The 20,176-nt window shown below is 41.4% G+C and overlaps 1 protein-coding gene across 1 annotated transcript in view; it reads left to right on the top strand.

Moving 5' to 3' along the window:
* Positions 1-20,176, top strand: part of LOC135984890 (ethanolaminephosphotransferase 1-like) — a 58,096-nt gene that overhangs the window by 30,658 nt on the left and 7,262 nt on the right. The window contains exons 7-8 of the mRNA XM_065627643.1: positions 6,546-6,654; positions 19,806-19,854. Of these exons, the coding sequence (XP_065483715.1) occupies positions 6,546-6,654; positions 19,806-19,854 (158 nt within the window). The remainder of the gene's footprint in view (positions 1-6,545; positions 6,655-19,805; positions 19,855-20,176) is intronic.

The following is a 20,176-nucleotide window of genomic DNA, read 5'->3' as shown; positions in this document are numbered from 1 at the left end:
CAGCTTTGTTGCCCTTCTCTGAACTCTCTCCAGCTCCTCAATGTCTCTGCTGTAGTGAGGGGCCCAAAACTGAACACAGGATTCGAGGTGGGCCCTCAGCAGCACCAAGTACAGTGGGACCATCCCTTCCTTAATCCTGGTGGCCACACTACTCCCGACACAAGCCAGGATGCTGTCGGCCTTTTCAGCCACCCGGACGCACTGCTGGCTCATGTTCAGCCGGCTGTCAATCAACACCCCCAGACCTTTTTCCTCCAGGCAGCTTTCCAGCCACTCTTCCCCGAGCCTGTAGCGCTGCCTGGGGTTGTTGTGACCCAGGGGCAGGACCCGGCACTTGGCCTTGTTGAACCTCATACAATTGGCCTCAGGCCATCGATCCAGCTGGTCCAGATCCCTCTGTATGGCCTTCCTACCCTCCAGCAGATCAACACTCCCACCCAACCCAATTCCCCTACAAGCATTGCCTTACTCTTGTGCTTTAAACCCATTCAGCAATTTTATATGATGGGTGCACGGTTAAAGCTAGCTCTTCCTCTCCAGCTATTTGGAGGAAAGGATAGTGAGGACATTAGCAAATGGCTGATTAGGGAAGGTAGTGTTCCCCGTGCTGATTTTTTTCCACACCACTTCTCTGCCAGGTATTCCCACAGTTGCATTAGAGGCAGAGAAGACGGGCGCGTTTGCAGGCTGCTTTCAGACTGATTCCCAGCATTTAGTTCTCTATTTGCTCCACGGCATTCCTAGCTGGATTGCTGCACAGATGTGCCTCTCTCTGCTCTGTCTTCAATAATTTCACCAACAACATGATGCTATTGCATTGGCATGTCAGGCATTCAGGTGGTCTGGTCCCCTGCTTCTGCTTTTAAAATTGATGGTAGCCAGGAACTTTGGACTTCATTATCACAACAAAGATCAGGAAATACAGTAATTAGTAGAAGTGTGCAAACAGATAACTGTTGACCATAATGAAAGCTGAATTGGCATGTAGCTCCCAGGACACTGCTGCTGAGTCAGCTCCGCTGTATATAAACACAGGCAGCCCGCTCACTGGCTCCCTGTTAGCTGTGGTATAAAAAGAGCCGCTGTTCCTCATGAAAAAAATACCTCATTATAAACGGAGAAATTTGTGGGACTTATGCAGATCACGTTTTTCTACGACTTGATGACTCATCAGAATTGGTAACCTAATTACGCTAGCTGGGCTGTAATTGGCACTCCAATTAGCTTTGATTACAGCAGAAGGCCATTTATAGGAAACTGTGGTGTGTAAACTTGAAAAATGGCTGTAATGGGTTTGAGAGATGCTTGGTCAGAGGACTGTTATGTTTGTGGGTCCAGAATCTAGGAAAAGACACCTACAACAGTGAAAACTCTTCCCCATCCTCCCTCCAGCACGAGAAGCTATCTCCTTACTTTCAAGTAAGCACAAACCCCCAAAATTAATGGGGTGAAGAGAAGGCTAAAAAAGAAACCTTTGTTATGTTATTGAATACATCTTGTCACAAGCCAAATCGAAGAAAGCCAATACCTACAAATTAAGTTTCTCTGAGAAAAAAAAAAAAAAAAAGACAAAGCTTTCCTGAGAAAGGCTTCCTGCCATATGTTAGTTTTCACAGATGTCCTCTGGATTGTTTAAAAATCTATTTTCCCCCTGAAAATTTTAACATTTCCCTCATGAACTATTCCCCTGATCCTGCCTTTATTTTTCATAAGCCACTGCAGTTGAGTTCATAGTAGGGGGACAAAATGTTTATTTTTCCTTAACGTGATGTAGTGACACCTCTGCTTACATCAGTGCTGCCTCAAGCATAACAGAGAGGTACCCTTTATATTCTTAAATAAAAGTTGAAGAGTGAGAATAAGAGCTGCATGAGAGGTGGAGTGACCCAGACGATTCCGCACTCATTTGTCTCACTCTCCCCAGCCAAGAGGGCGAGCTCGAAAAAAAGCAGGAAAGCACAAGCAGCGCATGTGAAAGGCAACGGGCAGCTCTCTCCAGCCTTGTCCTAGCCCTGTGAGGAGGGGATGACCACAGATCCTGTGTGCAGTCGTACCCGCAGGCATGGACGCTTGGACCATAAGCCGCAGGTTTTTGGTTGGAGGTGCTTTCCCAGGTGGTTCTGCCCGATGGCTGTGGATGGTCCCACCCAGGCTCTTGGGGAGAACGCTCTGCTTGCCTTGAAACTCTGAATAAATCAAGTATATGATGCAGGTAGCAGCTTAAACATTGTAGAATTTGCTTTTCTCCTTTCGTTTCAGTCAAAACAGATGAAGAGCTTTTTTGGATGCCATCTGCCAGGTTTTCCTTTGAAAAGCAGTTTGCAAAACTCATGCTGAAATACGTGTCATACGAGCTTTTCCTGGGGAGTGCTGCAGCAGCCGGTGTGTCAGGAACTGGCAGAGAAATCCCGCGCAATGCAAGGGCACATCACATCTTAAAAAAGTATATCTCTCCTAAGGGACAAATTTTAAGTGTCTCTGTTAAGAAGAAAAACAAAGAGGCAAATGTGTCATTCTTTGGTCACATTATCAGAATTCAGATTTTTTCAGAGTTTTTCTAAGAGAAATGCTGTGAAAAGCATAGCCTCTCTTGTGAAGAAATAATATTGATTATTATTTATTGATTATTATTTAATTGCAAAGGTAGGAGTACACTGGAATTATTGAAGTAATAGAACCGATAGTGGTACAGAAGCAGTACTAGCCAAGCCGTGGTGTCTGCTTCCAGCTGCTTCCTGCCACAGCTGGAAACAAAACTCAGTTTTCCCTTATCTGAGGGAAACCCCACCGTGTGTTGATGTGAAATTTAAACAGAAGAACCTGTGTTGCACAGGCTCTTTCTGCATCAGATTGCTTCATTCTTAACCACTCAATTATGATTCTACTCAAACCTTTCGTGCTTAATTCATCTTTCTGTAGCTGTTTACCTGTCACATACTGCATGTCTAAATGGAGAATGACCTTTTTAAGACATATAAAAACCTATTTTCGTAGGCTTCATTTTCCACCTTTATTTATTGAAAGAAAAAATACTCAGAAAAAAATAAAATGGAAAAATCACACGTCACGCTAAAGCTAACTGCTATTGAAATTACTTGCAGGAAATGATTAGTTCTTACTTTTTTAGGCAAGTGTCATATTTATTTTCAGAGGAAAAAAGTAACCTTTATTTTAAATGACTTTGCTCTCTAGATGTTCAGTTTGAGCACTCAGTTAATGGAGAATATTTCAACACATGAACAATTAATGCTATTGGAATATACTAGCAGAACTGAATATTACAGTACAATTAATGGAATTTTTTGTGGAATCATAAAGAATTTAAAAGAATAGCCAGTATATTAAAAAAAAAAAGATGAGAAAATGTTTGATTTTTTTTTTTTTCCTGTATAGTACATCATGCAGCATATTCCATGTGCCTGTGTGTAAGACAGAAATGGTAAGTCATTGGGGAGAAAAAAATGTATGTACATACACACACAATCTAGAATATTTTGGTCAGAAAACTTACACCTGCAGTGGTGGAAAGACATGAAAGAGATGGTGATTTTTAAAAAATCAAATATTTCAGAGGACAATTAAAAGGCTAGAAGCTAGGAGATTTTGGGAACTTATACTTCCTTATGGTTATATGGAATTTTCCCAATGCCACATTCAAGAAGTAATATTCTGATTTAACAGATGGACAAAGGTGACTAGGTTTCTGTGATTTACAAATCTGTGACAAGATAGGGAGCAACTGCTCAGAAACCAGCTGTCCTGCTGTTAAGCCGTAACAAAGAGCCTACAAATTAACACCATGTCTTTCCAGACTTTTGTCTGCATAAGTACTCCTCCTCCTCCCAGATAATGCCTTGGCAAGCCAGAAATTTTCCTGGTCACATGCTGCAGAGAGTTGTAATCCCAGATTGCACATGCGTGACACTGACTTGCTATATGGTCCTTACTTATGTTATTTAATTTAATTTTTGCAAAAGGTTGCAATTATTTTTACTTGCTAAAGACTACATTTCTATCTGAAAAGTATTAAAGCTGATTAATGCCAGAGAGATGAGTAGAAAATCTGGCCATGTTTTCTTAAGTAGAGTTATTCAGTTGCACTTAAGAACAGTACTTTAAATTTTAATATGTCTATTTTTTTTTTTGCCAACACTGCCTTTAAAAAAGTTTATACAACTGATTTACTTACTTAGCTTTTGTCTAATAATTTTGACAATCTTCAATTTTTGATAATATAGCTTAGATCAAGGCACACAGCCGTTTTTTTGTCCTTCCAGCTTTCTAAAGGAGGTCTTTGAGACTACCTCAGTGAAGTCAAAGTTAAAAAACAACACAGGAAAAATTTGAAGCCAAAGAGTGTTTTTTTACATACACAACATCTGTTAAATAAGAGGCAATATCAACCTGTGAGTGCTACATCACTGAATCCCAGGGCAGGGGATTCCCCAGGAGAGCCCGTTGCACTGACGCTCCTGTTCCTAGAGATGTGCTGACGTGGCTGCGCTACTGACAGTAATAACAGATAATACTGAAGCTCCTCTTTTATCGCTTGCCAAAAAAGTCTGTTCAGAATTCAACATCTGAGGGTAAATTCAGGCTCTGTCCAAGCCGCTTGGAGTTTTGCCATCGACTTCGATGGGGCCAGGTGTCCATCCGTTATGTCTTAGGGATAACATAATGCAGTTTCTTTAGAAAGCCAAATGTTAGCTCTGTTGTAGTTGGTGGTAAAACCCATTATACATGTCCTTCATTTAGACCAAAATTTGACTCACTGTCTTCAGTGCCCAAAGACGTAACTTTCGTACTAGTGCCTGCTCTTCTCCATTGCAGAGCTGTTGTGCTGCTTGTTCTTGCAGAGGTAATTCCAACATCCAATTCTGCAACGCCCCATTCAAGCAAAACTCTTTAAAAGTTACATACTAGTAGGGCAACATTCTTGAATTTAGATTGGAGAAGTAAGTGAAGTCAAATATAGTGATATCTAGGTGTAACAGGGAGTTTAATGGACGTCAGTGTTCTCCTACAACAGCTTGTTACCTAGAAAAAAAATATATTCAGTGTATCTTTTAAAGCAATTAATTTAAAAGACTGGTGGACTTGGCAGTGTTAGGTTTATGTTTGGACTCAATGATCTTAAAGGTCTTTTCCAACCTAAATGATTCTATGATTCTAAGAAATGTGTTTGTTGAAGTTAAACATGAAGAAAAAGCATAGTGATAAACCATAATAGTAAAAAATGAGTATTTAAAGAATAAATAAAAAACAGTAAAATTGATCATACAAGTAAAGCTGGAAGGTATTTGTTGTCCCAGAGTGAGAAGCTGTTTTGAATGGAAAAAAAAAGTTACTGAGTGTTGTCTGGGAATAGATATATGAATATCCAGTCTTCTAAATGGTTTTATCGTTAACATAGTTGTTTTAATTTAGAGCTAAAGTAAGTGCTCACAATTCATTCTTAATCCAAGTCTAGAACAGTTCAGGAGGTTGAGACATGTAGCATGAACCATAGAGCCCCCTATGAATCCTGTAGTGAAACTAAAGTGCTGAAAACAAAATAGCTGAGGGAAAGAGTGGGTCAGCAGCTCCGCAGGCTGGGGTGGGTGACCTGGGCTGAGCTGGGAAACAGGGTTCAAGGGAGAGTCTGGTCCTTTGAGGAGGTGGGACCAAGGGCACATGGGCTTGGGAACCGCTGTATCACATTCAGTCCTGCACTTGAACGGGAAAACTTCATCAGTTTGTGCCGTAAACTGTGAGCAGGCAGCGCTGCTGCAAGCAACAGTATGGGTGTGAAGGTTATAGCTATAGGAGCTATACGGTTTTGGTTGCATTACGAATTCTGACCTCAGCTGGGTCACAAAATTAACTCTGACAAGAGAGTCGAAACTGCGTTTACATCACTACTGAAACTGGTGGCACTAAAGCATGTTAGGTGACTCATGAGTCTGTTCGAGTCCTTTCACTCCTACTGACATTTGATGACTTGTTTCTTTTTGTGTCCTGTAAGGATGTTTCCTGTCAAACAAATAAAAAGTCAGGCAAGATTTCAGCTCCCTCCCATTCTTTTTATTTCTTCACATTCAATTTAATTTTTTAATTATTTCAGGTGAGCTTAGATTTTCCTCCCCCTTCCATTATTCTGATATGGTCAGCTGCAAAAATAACCACACTGCTAATTCTGAAGTTTATATGCGAATATAAGAAAGTGCATTTGCAGTGGGGAGAGCTGGCTTTAAGAAGGGATTTAGAAATCGGATGTTTGAAAAGGCATGTCAGTAATACTTATGAAATGCAAGCAGGTACACACATTAGCAGGGAAGTTGCTTGCTTACTGTATTTCATAAGTTTAAATAATTTTGTTGGTGGTCCTGGAAGCTGCTTCACTGCTCAGAAGTAATTGCTTTGGGATGGTGGCATAAGGTCCTGTAAAGTGGAGCGAGGGAGAAAATGACAGGGCTTTTTTATTCTTGCATTTTCACTAAGATGATAAGCAAAATTCTGTGCCTTCCGACGTGAAGGATTGAAAATACTTTATCCTTTTTCTGTAGGTGTTAATTACAGCATATCTGCTCACTGGTGCTGTTGGTGTGGAAGTCTGGCAGAAGCCTTTCCTGTTTGGTTATTACATCACAGATGCATTAGTAATCTTGCTTATAGGTAAGTGTCCACATCCATGGAAAACTGTACTAGTTTAAAATTATTTTTATTAGGTATTTCTTATATTTAATTCATTTTTTTTTCTTTTTGTAAGTGGAGGCTAGTCCAAAAAACACAAAATAGAGCTGATTAAAAGGGCTAATACTGGAAAAGTTTTTAAAAATAGAGCATTTTGGAAACATTTTTCCTGACCGAATTGTGATCATCTGTTGCACACAAATAATGTAGAAATGTTCCTTATCTGCATGTGCAGTTCAGTGCAATGTGCTGGCTGGCTGGCTCTCAAAGTCTCAGGAACTCCTCATGTCACTCAAGTAAAATGCTGCTCACGTTTACATACATTATAAGTTTAATGTTTTGGCCTGCAGCACGCTATGCTCCAAAATGTTGTGGATAGAAGGAATAAAGGTATTTAAATAATCGTAGGAGGCACAACTGTATATCTCAAAAAGAGCCAGGTGGTTTCTAAGCTCATCTTTAGAATTATTTTCCAAACAGAAGTGATGCATTTTTCATGCACAGCAATAGCCTGTTTGCTCATTGTTTGATATAGTCAGTGTAGTTTGAAATATACATCAAGCATTTTTCAGCTGCTAGACTGAGAAAAAGAGCAGTTACATTTTAATGAGTTAAAAACCAGTAGTCTTAGCTAAAAATGTGTGTATGCAAAATGGTTTTGAAGTGTTGCTTGGAAGGTGGAGAAATTAGCCTATAAATTTTAGGGGTTTTTATATGAGCGTACAAATGATGAGAAGAGAGCACCAAATAAAATGTTTGGCACAGACAGTCTAGATTTATGTCCCAAGAAACATCTTCAGTCCTTGAGCCAAATGCAGGACTTAGGTGTCAGCGTTCCCCCAACGCTGACTCTAGTAGGAGCTATCTCAGCATTTCCTGGGGGACTTCTGCGCCCACCACACTGACATGTGCTCCCACCACCCTTTCCCATGATGAGCTCTTCAGCAGGTACTGCCTCCAGCCTCGGCGGTGCTTCCCCAAATTCCCAGGTTGGGAAGGACCCTGCGTTCAGGCTGGGCTTTCTATGAGCAGCGTGCACGAGTGCTTTATCCAGAGTACAAAACTGATCATCTGTTTGTTGTTGTTTGTTTGTTTGTTTGTTTTAATCAAGCCTGTTTTGGGCACTCTGAGGAAAAGAAAGGAAGAGGGGAAAAATTGCCTTTTCAGTAGTCAAGGAGTGAATAATCTTGACAGAGGTGTAGCTATAACATGCCCTCTGGTGGCTGGCAGCGCACTGGGGCACAGGGAGGAGTGATTTGTGCTCCCGAAGGAGCACCACAAGCCCAGGAAAAATGGATGTTGGCTCTCCCAGGAGCGGCAGGTTAGACCGGCGCTGGCGTTAGGCCTGACTACCATGGGCCGGTCCGTTGAACCAGCTACGCGCATCACTGGTTTTGTTCCTGTCACTGAGGCACATGACAGCCCTTTCATTGAGCACACCAATGGCTTCCCTTGTGCTTGGGAAGCCATGGATGAAGGTTTAATTCAAACTGTTTGACATAGTAGGAAGGCTTGTGGTAGGGAAGCATGTCAGTGTCATCAGGCTTGCAGAAGTGAGGATCCTTTTTCATACTCTACCAAAAACAGCTGCAAAGTGACATTTGATAGACTATTCCATTAGCATTATAAAGAAGTACTGCTTCTGTCTCATACAGCACACTTGCAAGAATGGATCCATGAACAGAAAATTCAGTATTTCTTCCATCGCTGTCCTAAGCAGAGTAGGCATAAGTAAGAGCCAAAATATTTCTTTAAAAACATTGTCTCCTACACACTAGCGACAATGCCATTAACAGGGCAACTTTTTAATCTTAATTACAGTTAAGTATGGGTTTAAAATGCACAAGAAATTATCATGGTTGACTTTATATTACAAAATTGTCACAGTGTTTTGTAAATTCTTAAAACAGACACTAAGTTTAAATATTAAAAAAGTAAAATCCTGCCACTGAGGATCATGCTGATCCAGAAAGCACTGCCACATCACCACAGGTTTGAATCTCAGCTCAGCACTAGTGATTAAGGTGGTTATAGCTGGATAACCTGTGTGCAGTGAATATAGATATATACAGTTTTTAGAAGCTTGCAGTAAATTGCAGGACCCCACTGTTACCGAAGAAAAAGTATAGGTCTAACCTACACCAACGGCTGAGCAGCCAGGAAAATGAAATTATTCTCTGCCTTAGAGAATCTGCAACAAATGTGTCTTGCTCAGTCAGATCCATTTGCAGCAGAGATCTCACTCTCTGGCATGCTCAATTAAATGCCTTTGTGGCTAGTTAAAAAACAAAGTGATGTAGTAGACCTCTGGTGCTTTTTACGAGTTAGTTTCTCAGGACCTTGAGAGGAGCCATTAAACCGTAACTGGCTATCCCAAACCATCTGATGGCGTTTAGTAGTCACTAGTGGTCCTCCTAACAATGAACCCATAGCTGCTCCATCAGTACTTGGCAGAGGTTTCACATGTCGTTTCGTGGTTTTACTGTTCTGTACGTAAGAGGAGTTTGGCTGCTATGCCATCGCTTCTCTGAGAACAGCTGGGTCTTAGCTAGTACCTTCTGTAGTGGGAAGAAATCCAAATGAGATGCACAAGAGTGGAGATTTTCAGATGTCTTTCCTGGAGTTTCTGGGGAAAAAAAAAAAAAATAGGCCATGTATAACCTAAGGATGAACTCAACAAAAGCACCTCTTCAGAGGAAGCCGTGGTATCACCAGGTGATATTCACTCGCTGAAAATAATGGAACTTTTATCAGGTGCCAGAACACACAAAGATATACATAAAAGTGCAGCAACATTGGTGTTTAGATTACATGTTTCAGGAAAGCCTCCCAAGAGAGAGCTTTACGGGTGTCTCTGGGAACTGTCTAGCACACTGTGGACACCTGTAGGAAGGCCAAGTCTTGGGCTGCTGAACAGTGACCTCGGAGGACTCCCTTGTGAAGCAGAGAAAATGCTGCGTAGTATTTTATGGGACTTTTTCAGCCAGCCAGTGAACAGAAACCCATAATTTTCACGGGCGGTGAATGCAATTCCATCCTGCAGCTCCAAAATGCACACCTAGCTGAACACCAAAGTTCTGCTGTTTCCAGAGTGTGTTATCCTGGCTTCTAGACAGAAATGTCTTTTTTCTCCTAGGATGAAAGTAGCCAGCCCTTCCTACAGTTATGTGCCTGTGTGCTCAGCTGGAACTAATTACTTCTGCTCTCAGCAAGGCTCCTTTGGATGACACTCTGAAAGCTCTCCTGGGATTTAACAATTGTCCCATAGCATTATCTGGCTAAGTAGGGTCCCTTCAAAGAGCAGCACTGGGCTGAGAGCTGTCATTTATTTTCATCCCTCCAGGATATCCTGAATGTCTAGCATTCCCTGTCACTGTGCTATCAGGTTGAAAGCAATATAAAATATTTACAATAAGCATTTTAAAAACAGTCAATTCCCCACATAAAATCTAGTAGCAGAAATGATGCTATAAACTTCATAAGAAGGTTTTCACTCACAGGTAAACATCAGTGGTGCAGGGAGCAACATTACTAATTGGTGATGGTTTCTGTCTCACATTGCAATTAAATGACCTGTAATAGGTGCATGTTCTGAATGAAGTGTTTCCCATTCTTGGGACATTCATACTTGCTCTCTATGAGACAGATTTTGTAATGTCTATAAAATCTGAGTTCAGGCTGAAATCCTCCCTTCAGTGGAGACACTTACATGTCTCCTTTCCTCTACCTGACTGTTCATTTCCATGCAACTGACAGGAAATTTCTTTCAATCTAATTGTTCAGAATTGACCGGAGGGCTCAGAAGTTATGGTGAGATGCGCAAAAACAGGCCCAGTGTTATCACATCAGCTTCATTCCTTGTGGAGGCAGGTTGGAAAAATGAGTCCTGGATGCACAGAAAGATTCCTGCTCTTCCTCAGTATGAATTGCAACCACAAGAACAGGCTCTGTGGTTACAGGACCACTAAAGCATGGAGTCGATAGGTTGTACTCCATCAGTGGGTGGCACATGGGGCAGATAGTTCCATAATCTGGACATGGTGGCACATTTAAGTCCGCTCTATCTGGTTAACAGCACCCAGATTTGGCTACTGAAGCCTATGGCAAAGCTGAGACAAATTTTCAGAGTACAGATTTGAACATGAAATGTGAATGGAGTACTAACATCTGACAGAGATCTAAAACTTGAACTTTCCCTTGAAGATGAGGCCAAAGCATTCAGAATTTTTTTCCTAGGATGTCTATTATATTAGGTTCTGTGCTTACTTTTGCAGAGTATGTGTTCTTTGAGGTTCACTCCTCTGAGCTACTAAAGTATATAAAATGGGGAATAAACACATAAATGAAAACATAATAGCAGCAAAAAACTAATGACGAGACCAAGCGACAACCTGTGAAACATGCCAAGTATTTGAATTCCGCCATAGTGGGAAAGCACAGTTATCCATCTAATCCAGTGCGTCGTCCTTAAACTGTGTCCTGTATCCTGTGTATCAAAGGAGGACACAGAAGGCCATGTGCTGGTTAATTATACAACACTCTGCCCTTTTTTCAGTGTCACAAAATGTTTAGAAGGCCATGGTCAAACAGCCATGGTCTGACATTCACATGTTCGTTGTGAATTGATTTTTTTTGTTCTTCCTATCAGTGTTAAAGTAGAAATGTACCCATAATATTATTTGTTTGAATATCTCTGGAAGTCTTTAAGGCTAATCCTTAACAGGACATTTATCTCCTATAAATCCATTCAGCCATTCTGTATCACAGCAGGCATTTCTTTCTTTAGCATGATTTCTTTAGGCTGGAGCAATCAGAACGTGGTCCTCAACCTCTGCTCCAGGGAACCTCTGCTGCATGAGGTGGCCTGCTGTCTCATACTCGTCTTGGAAAATCCTGCGAGCCTCCATAGCAAGATGTCAGGGTTTATTTTTACAGCAATGCAAAGCAGCAACCACAGAAGGACAGAAGAGGGCAATGAAGCTGGTGAGGGGTCTGGAGCACAAGCGTGATGAGGAGCAGCTGAGGGAACTGGGGCTGTTCAGCCTGGAGAAAAGGAGGCTGAGGGGAGACCTGATCGCTGTCTGCAACCACCTGAAAGGAGGTTGTAGCATGGAGCGGGTTGGTCTCTTCTCCCAAGTAGCAAGTGATAGGACGAGAAGAAATGGCCTCAAGTTGCGCCAGGGAAGGTCCAGATTGGATTTTAGGAAAAATTTCTTCACAGAAAGGGTTGTCAGGCATTGGAACAGGCTGCCCAGGGAAGTGGTGGAGTCACCATCCCTGGAGGTGTTTAAAAGGTGTTTAGATGAGGTTCTTAGGGACATGCTTTAGTGACAGTGTTAGGTAATGGTTGGATGTGGTGATCTTGAGGGTCTCTTCCAATCGAAATGATTCTATGATTCTAATCATACCATCATACATCATACATCATTGCCAGAGGCAATGTAGGCCCACTGATGAACGGGGTGGGTGCCCTGGTGACAGAAGATACAGAGAAGGCAGAATTACTGAATGCCTTCTTTGTCTCTGTCTACTCTGCCGGAGGCTGTCCTGAGGAGCCCCGTACCCCTGAGGCCCCAGAGGAAGGCAGGGCAATGGAGGAGTCTGCCTCAGTTGATGAGGACTGGGTTAGGGAGCAATTAAGCAATCTGGACATCCATAAATCCATGGGTCCAGATGGGATGCACCCGCGGGTGCTGAGGGAGCTGGCTGAAGTCATTGCTGGACCGCTCTCCATCATCTTTGCCAAGTCTTGGGAAACGGGAGAGGTGCCTGAGGACTGGAGGAAAGCAAATGTCACTCCGGTCTTCAAAAAGGGCAAGAAGGAGGACCCGGGCAACTATAGACCGGTCAGCCTCACCTCCATCCCTGGGAAAGTGATGGAACACCTTATCCTTGGTGCCATCTTAAGACATATCAAGGATAAGAGGGTCATCAGGGACAGTCAGCATGGCTTCACCAAGGGGAAGTCGTGTTTGACCAACCTCATAGCCTTTTATGAAGACGTAACAAGGTGGATTGACGATGGCAGAGCAGTGGATGTGGTCTACCTTGACTTCAGCAAAGCATTTGACACCGTCTCCCACAGCATCCTCACGGCAAAACTGAGGAAGTGTGGACTGGATGATCGGGTAGTGAGGTGGACTGCAAACTGGCTGAAGGAGAGAAGCCAGAGAGTTGTGATCAATGGGGCGGAGTCTGGTTGGAGGCCTGTATCTAGTGGAGTGCCTCAAGGGTCAGTTCTGGGACCAATACTGTTCAATATATTCATCAATGACTTGGATGAGGGAATTGAGTGTACCATCAGCAAGTTTGCTGATGACACCAAGCTGGGAGGAGTGGCTGACACGCCAGAAGGCTGTGCTGCCATCCAGCGAGATCTGGACAGGCTAGAGAGTTGGGCGGGGAAAAATTTAATGAAATATAACAAGGGGAAATGTAGAGTCTTGCATCTGGGCAGGAACAACCCCAGGTTCCAGTACAGGTTGGGGAATGACCTATTAGAGAGCAGTGTAGGGGAAAGAGACCTGGGGGTCCTGGTGGACAGCAGGATGACCATGAGCCAGCACTGTGCCCTTGTGGCCAAGAAGGCCAATGGCATCCTGGGGTGTATTAGAAGGGGGGTGGTTAGTAGGTCCAGAGAGGTTCTCCTTCCCCTCTACTCTGCCCTGGTGAGACCTCATCTGGAATATTGTGTCCAGTTCTGGGCCCCTCAGTTCAAGAAGGACAGGGAACTTCTGGAGAGAGTCCAGCGCAGGGCCACAAAGATGATTAAGGGAGTGGAGCATCTCCCTTATGAGGAAAGGCTGAGGGAGCTGGGTCTCTTTAGCTTGGAGAAGAGGAGACTGAGGGGTGACCTCATTAATGTTTATAAATATATAAAGGGTGGGTGTCACGAGGATGGAGCTAGGCTCTTCTCGGTGACAACCAACAGTAAGACAAGGGGTAATGGGTTCAAGCTGGAACACAAGAGGTTCCACTTAAATGTGAGAAGAAACTTCTTCTCAGTGAGGGTGACAGAACACTGGAACAGGCTGCCCAGGGGGGTTGTGGATTCTCCTTCTCTGGAGACATTCAAAACCCGCCTGGACGCCTTCCTGTGTAACCTCACCTAAGTTTTCCTGCTCTGGCAGGGGGATTGGACTAGATGATCTTTCGAGGTCCCTTCCAATCCCTAACATTCTGTGATTCTGTGATTCTGTAATCAACATAAGTGTATTTCTAACAGTGGAAGGATTTTTTTATTTTTCATATTTACATATATTACTCATAAATTGTTTCTCTCTCATACAGTTAAGTCATTCTGTAGTGATTTCCTATAGTTCCCATTGCAAAGTGGCTGATGGTTCTGCCTTGCTGATGGACAGTTGAATGATGAAACATTAAGTGATATGTTTTCAAAATGTTATCACTCTGACAGGCCTTGACTCGCCTTGTTTGAAAAGTGTGGTTAACATGAGTTTGCTTCTACATGTCTGTCACCAATTTAACATTTATTAAAGCATTGTTGTGACAGATTGTACGAGACTTTGTTGAAGTAAAGGGTGTGAAATACTCACCTGTCACTCGAGATATATATATATATATATATATATATAGCAGGCAACTGAGTTAATGTTTGGAGTAACTCATCGGAGCCAGTCAGAACAATAACCCCAAAAACCAGAGCGCTAAAGGCCGGCGGTGGAGCAGTGTCCCGGGTACGGATTGCGAGAGGGAGCGGGTTCGGTGGGGTTAGTGGTGAGGAGTCATTTCACGGGCACTGGGAGCCCCAGAGGAAAGTCAAACAAGGGAGCTCACCTGATGGAGTTCTTCTGGAAGCCAACCTGGGCTTTTCAAATGAAGGCACCCTTTTCTCTGGTGCTCAGTTCTTGCTGTGCCCAGAAAAAGAGAATGGTGTGTACATGCTGTGCGAATAGGACTACATCGAAGGAGCATCTACATCCATAAACGAATTTCTCAGTCTGTACTAAATCCCTCCAAATACTAATTGTTAGCTTACGGCTCAGTTCAGGAGAGATAAATGCAGCATGTACTTCCTTAGACTCTGAAAATAAGCTATAAAAGCAACGACCATGATAAATGCATCCCTTTACAATCTTTATACTCAAGAAGTATCTTGGATGCTAAACATCCAAAACATCCATCAACTCTGTGCATGAAGACAGTGCTCATGTTTAGACAGTGCTCTTAATCCCTGTAAAGTCATTTCATACTGTGTAGACCTGTTTGGGTCGTATTTTTCATCCATTCTTAAATTGCTTAATGTGTTCAGTCTTTACAGGCCCAATTAAGTCTGAAAATTACATACTAATTTTCTAAATTTTTTTTAATTACTAAGTGGTTCTAAGTTTGCCAATTTATATAATAATAAAATGTAATTTTATAGCTAGTGGACAGCTCAATGTGCAATTATCTACTTGCGCAACCAATTAAGAGTTGTTTTTTCAAGACATACCTGAGAAAATCAAACTGTTCCATAAAAAGCTGCTGTTCCAGTTACAAGTGCTTCTAAATGATCAACTTTTGGTGGAACCTGCTTTCAGGCACTGATCAGTGTGCTAAACATTCAGCGTGTTAAGGTATTTTCATGTGTCTAGCTGCTCTAAATGTGGAAGAAATTTGGGAACAAATAGGAAAAATGTAAAGATTTTTCCAAGCTAATATTGAGGCCTAAATATATTTAATCTTTTTTTTTTTTTTTTGTCTAGTGGCTAAGAAAGGTAAATGATGTATTTGATATCCCATTTCTTTAAAGCAAGCATTGACCATGATGAATTATCAACCTGGAGACAGGCCAAGCAGTGTACTGAAGAAGGCCATGTGGAGCTGTGGGCCATTGAAGAACAAGAGAGGAGGGTGATGGTATTTCATTTGTAGGCTGAAATGTAACTGCAATGGCCTACTGTTAAAAAGTTGATTTTTACTGAGCTCAGCTTCTGCAATATGCCCAGAAGAAGGTCTGTACAGAGCTCTTCACTGCCTTCCCAATGGGAGGGATGCTCTGGGTAGTCTTTTTTGGGGAGCACTGGCAGATGGAAGGGTACATTCCTGAATGAATTCCCATGGTTTCCAGTGGGGTGTTCACCTAAAATTACATCCCTGTATTGCATGGTCAGGAAGAGCTAATTATTAAGAAATAATATTTCAACTCTTTTCTTAGGATGGTTTACTTGTCAGGAACTTACCAACAAGTGTGATTTACAGTAGCGAAGGTGCAGAGAAGCTAAAAAGCTAAGATAAACATTGTCCTTCCTTGGAAGCAGTATAATTTGTTTAAAAATAGTGGCTACCTACTCGGAGTTGCTTCTTTATTTAGCTGTGTTTACAGCCTGTGAAGTTTGGGGTATTTAGAAACCTGGCTACCTGCGATGGGCTTCCTAACTTGGTCTGTGTGCCAGCAGGAGGCTTTTCTGTGGTTACTGAAATAGCATTTTCCAGACCATCAGCAGTTTGTTTCTGGCTGCACCCTCTCTTTCTCTACAATAAGCAAGTCTGTATTTTGCAGAAATGCCTAAATTAACTTAGGTACAGCAGCCACACTAAGTAACTGCAGTGTGTCCTGGAAACATAGCCTGGCTGTCTACAGGCCTTCAATAGTCTTGAAGTTTAGATACATGAGGGTTTAAGATGGCCTCATATAACTGAATTTAAATATGCTACTGTTAGTCCAGACTAACACTGGGAACAAATGTACCATGGTATCCATCACATACTAGGTGGGTTTTTTGTGGTGTTTTTTTGGTTGGTTTGGTTTTTGGTTGGTTGGTTTGTGCGTGTGTGTCATGCTTGTACCTGTATTTGGTTTTGTTTCTGTTTTTGCTTTTTAATTCACTCAGCCATGTCACACAACATCTTACTGTTCTGAAATTGAATTTGAAAGCACCAACTGAAATCTTAAATTGTTGCTAGAATTGATGGGAATTATCTTTTTGATCCCTTTTACACAAATGTGTATAAGTACATATATATATGCATGTGTGTATGTATCTGTGTGTTTATATATAGATGTGTATTTGGAAAACAAAATATACCTTTATTTCTGTCATGTCTCTTATCCTGAATACTTGAATACATTGGTTTTTTTGGTTTGGTTTGGGTTTTTTTGTTGGTTTTGGATTTGTTTTGTTTTGTTTGTTTGTGTTTTTTTTTGGTTTTGTCTTTGTTTTGGTTTTGTTGTTGTTGTGTTTTTGTTTTGGTTTTGTTTTTTTTTTTAATGTGGACAAATTAATTCCTGATAAAGAGCTTTGCAAATGCTTATTTATCTGAAAAGAGAGTCAAGACAGTGCAAGGCAGAGAACTTACCATAGGATTGTACCTAAATCCGAGGATTTGTGCTTGATACCTTCAGCCTAGCATGACACAAGAATTCCCTGTATCTGTGCCACCCATCTGTGCTTTAGTATTTCTGCCTTTAATACAGGCCTGTATTCTTATGGTTGGCTCTCAGAATTTCAGTCAGCTGGAAAACAGGGGAAAGTACTAAAGGAGAAATTAAAAAATACTGGAAGAGCAGTAATACTTCTAGTAAACACTCAATGAGTTCTAGTTTCCGTAATTTGTTAAAAACATCTACTACACTAGTGTGGCGTGGGTTTGGTTTGTTTTGGCTTGTTTTTTTACATGATTGTAAAATACAGTATGTTCTTTTAGGACATGAAAAAAGAAGGCTCCATCATCATCACTTGGGCAGTGCTTGCGTGTCCGAGCGCCAGAGGGACAGCAGTGGGTTTGCTTTCCAGGCTGCACCTTTTGTTCCCCAGACCAGCAGGGAATGGCAGCAATGCGGAAGCAGCAGTTCAGCTCCTGGGCACAAAGGAGCCTTAATGCCAATTAAAAAACAGACTTAATGAGTACCAAAAGCAGCCCCCAAGCCAGGCCTCCCTTAGCTAAAAAAAGATGGGAAAGCAACATGTTGTAGGAAATGATGGAATTTTGAAAATCCCATAAGAAACAGAGGAACACCCTTTGCCTTCCCTACTGCATCCTCAGTTCTCGCTCTGCTAAAAGAGAAGCTGTATAAAAATACATAGGAGTAACTGGTGTAACTGCCCCAGTCCGAAAGTGGCTTTTAGTTAGCTGGGGGATTGTTTGTGGTCAGTGTGTTATTTCTAACTAAAATGGCACTTCATAAAAATAACAAATTGTTGGCAACCATTGCTCTTTGAATTCTATTTCTAGTTGTAGTCTCTATTTCTGTTCCTCTTGGTTGCTTTTCTCCTAACAAATCAAACTTCAGAATTGCAGCAGGAAATTTAGATTTAACCTCAAGAGTCAATGTTTTGTCTCATGTCTGCTCTAATGTAATACAGATGTTGGAACTGCTGTACGTAACTCAAGATTTTATTGAACTAGCCCTCCCTGTCTAATAGAAAACATAGCTAGCTGGAGTGCACATTAAACACAGATCACTCTGAAGGCACTAAGCTTGCGAATTTTAGAAATATGTTTATGGAATACTTGGGCTTTTACTTCAATTGCACATCCTTCTGTTTGATACAGAGTTTCTGCCATGGTGAAGAAGCAGAGCTCTTCATTTTACTTGCTTTAAAAAGCAAAATCAAGAAATAAACATGTAAAAATGCAATACCTGAAATTACTTACAAGTCGGATCTCCCCCCCCCCCCCAATTCTTTGTTTCCTTCTCTTTAAAAGGTAACCAGAAAGACTGGAGAAATAGATTATCTATTGCATTGCTTTTTACTTCTGTTTTCCAACAATCTCCACTATTCTTGCTTTTTTTAGTTTCCCTTCTCTTGAGCTGTCACTCAGGCCAGAGCGTCCTAAACACTTGGGCATGTCTTTGATGAGGACTGAATAGTAAACACTGACATATCTTGGAAGTCTGCTATGCCACATTAGCCTCAGTACAAAGTCATCTGAAATCAGTTCTTTCCTCTGTTCATGCTTATTTTTCCTGATTTCTAATAATGAGACTAAAGTTTGCTGCTTTCCTATACAAACAGTACACTCTATTTCTTAAATAAGGTTTTTTAAGGTAAAAACAGAAGATTTACAACATCAGAGTGCTTTTCTTGCCCATAACGAAATAGGAATTATGTATTAATTTAATGCACCAAACCCAATCTGCATGCCTTATAATATAAAAGCCGGGCAGAAATACGCTACCCAATCCCCAAGCAGCAAACAGACCAGGGAAAACCCCTTGATACACAGAAAGCAGGGAAAAAAACCAAACCAAAACCAAAGAGCTCAGCAGGGAAACACATAGATTAAGTCTGTGTCACAGATTAAAAAAGGATTATCTATCTTTTCACCCAGTTAGGCTGACTAATACTGTGGCTTTTTTTGTTTAAACCTTAAATTTCCACTTCGTGCTGGAGGTCTTCTTTGACCCTTGGGTGGACCAACATATTTTGGACGTGGATGTTAGATGGGGTACAACTGAGTCTCCAGGCAGCTCTAGGGCTGCTAACTGCCATGTTGGTAATAACAACAGCAATGCAGAGAGACACAGTGTTAGAAATGGCAAATTCCTTCTCCTTTGTGGGTTAAAACTGAGCTCCAGAAAGGTCACAGCTGTGTTTTTAAAAAATAGTAAAAAACTCACTTGTTCAAATGATGGCTGTATCGTGAAAACGGATTCATTTTGGCAATTGTATCAGCAAAGCAGATCATTAGTTGAAACTTAGTATGTTGAAATGTAAACCTGTTATTTCCCTGGTAATGCAGGCAGCACCGTTTGGGGTTAATCGTCTTTATATGTTCCATTGGGAAGCTTTTGGTGTCAGACACTTTTTTCTACATAAACAGAGAGCAGCTCATGCAGAATGGGGCTGTGATCTTTCTTGGGTCCAGCAGAGGAACCTGTGTGACAAATAACTAATCCTACCTACTAGCTACATCAGAATTTTTAAAAATCTTCCAGGTCTTGTCGCTCAATACACAAGAAAATCTGTATTAGCAACTATTTCTAGCCTCTAACTTTTGGAAAAATAAGGAAGGTTTTATTATTGCTTAAAGCCTCCAAACTCAGTTGGTATCCTGTAATGAGTACAGGAATATCAAGTCATTTTAAAAATAGCACACTAGGTCTGTTATCATATGAGAAAACTCTGTGGTCATCAGTGTAGCAGGACTGTAAATCATTACATATGAATCTTTTTCTTTTCCAGGCTTCAGTTTATTTCTTTCATTTCCACAAACACTATACAACATTCACAGGTAAGTTAATTAACGTTAGATAAGTTCTATCCCTTTCCATTTAATTCTGTATGTTTAATGGTTTCCTCACTTGAGAAATAAATGTAATGCTTGAAGTAGCCCAGCTTCTTTCAGTCAGATGCTGTCCTGATAACGCAGTAAAAGGCTTTTCTGGTCAATTTTGAGAATCTTATTTGTTTCTTTTCCATGTTGATAATTCCTCTCCTTTTTCTTTCACTTGCTGTTCTCCAGACATTCTCACACTGGTCCTGCAGAGTAACCTGATGAAAGCTCTGTAGTTATAAACACTGCATTTTATTTGCAGTCAAATGTGATTTGTAAC

Source organism: Caloenas nicobarica, chromosome 2, assembly GCF_036013445.1.
Source record: "Caloenas nicobarica isolate bCalNic1 chromosome 2, bCalNic1.hap1, whole genome shotgun sequence".
In the NCBI taxonomy this organism is placed as follows: Eukaryota; Metazoa; Chordata; class Aves; order Columbiformes; family Columbidae; genus Caloenas; species Caloenas nicobarica.
Note: the sequence above shows the minus strand (reverse complement) of the source record. Positions and strands in the feature narration are given on the sequence as shown.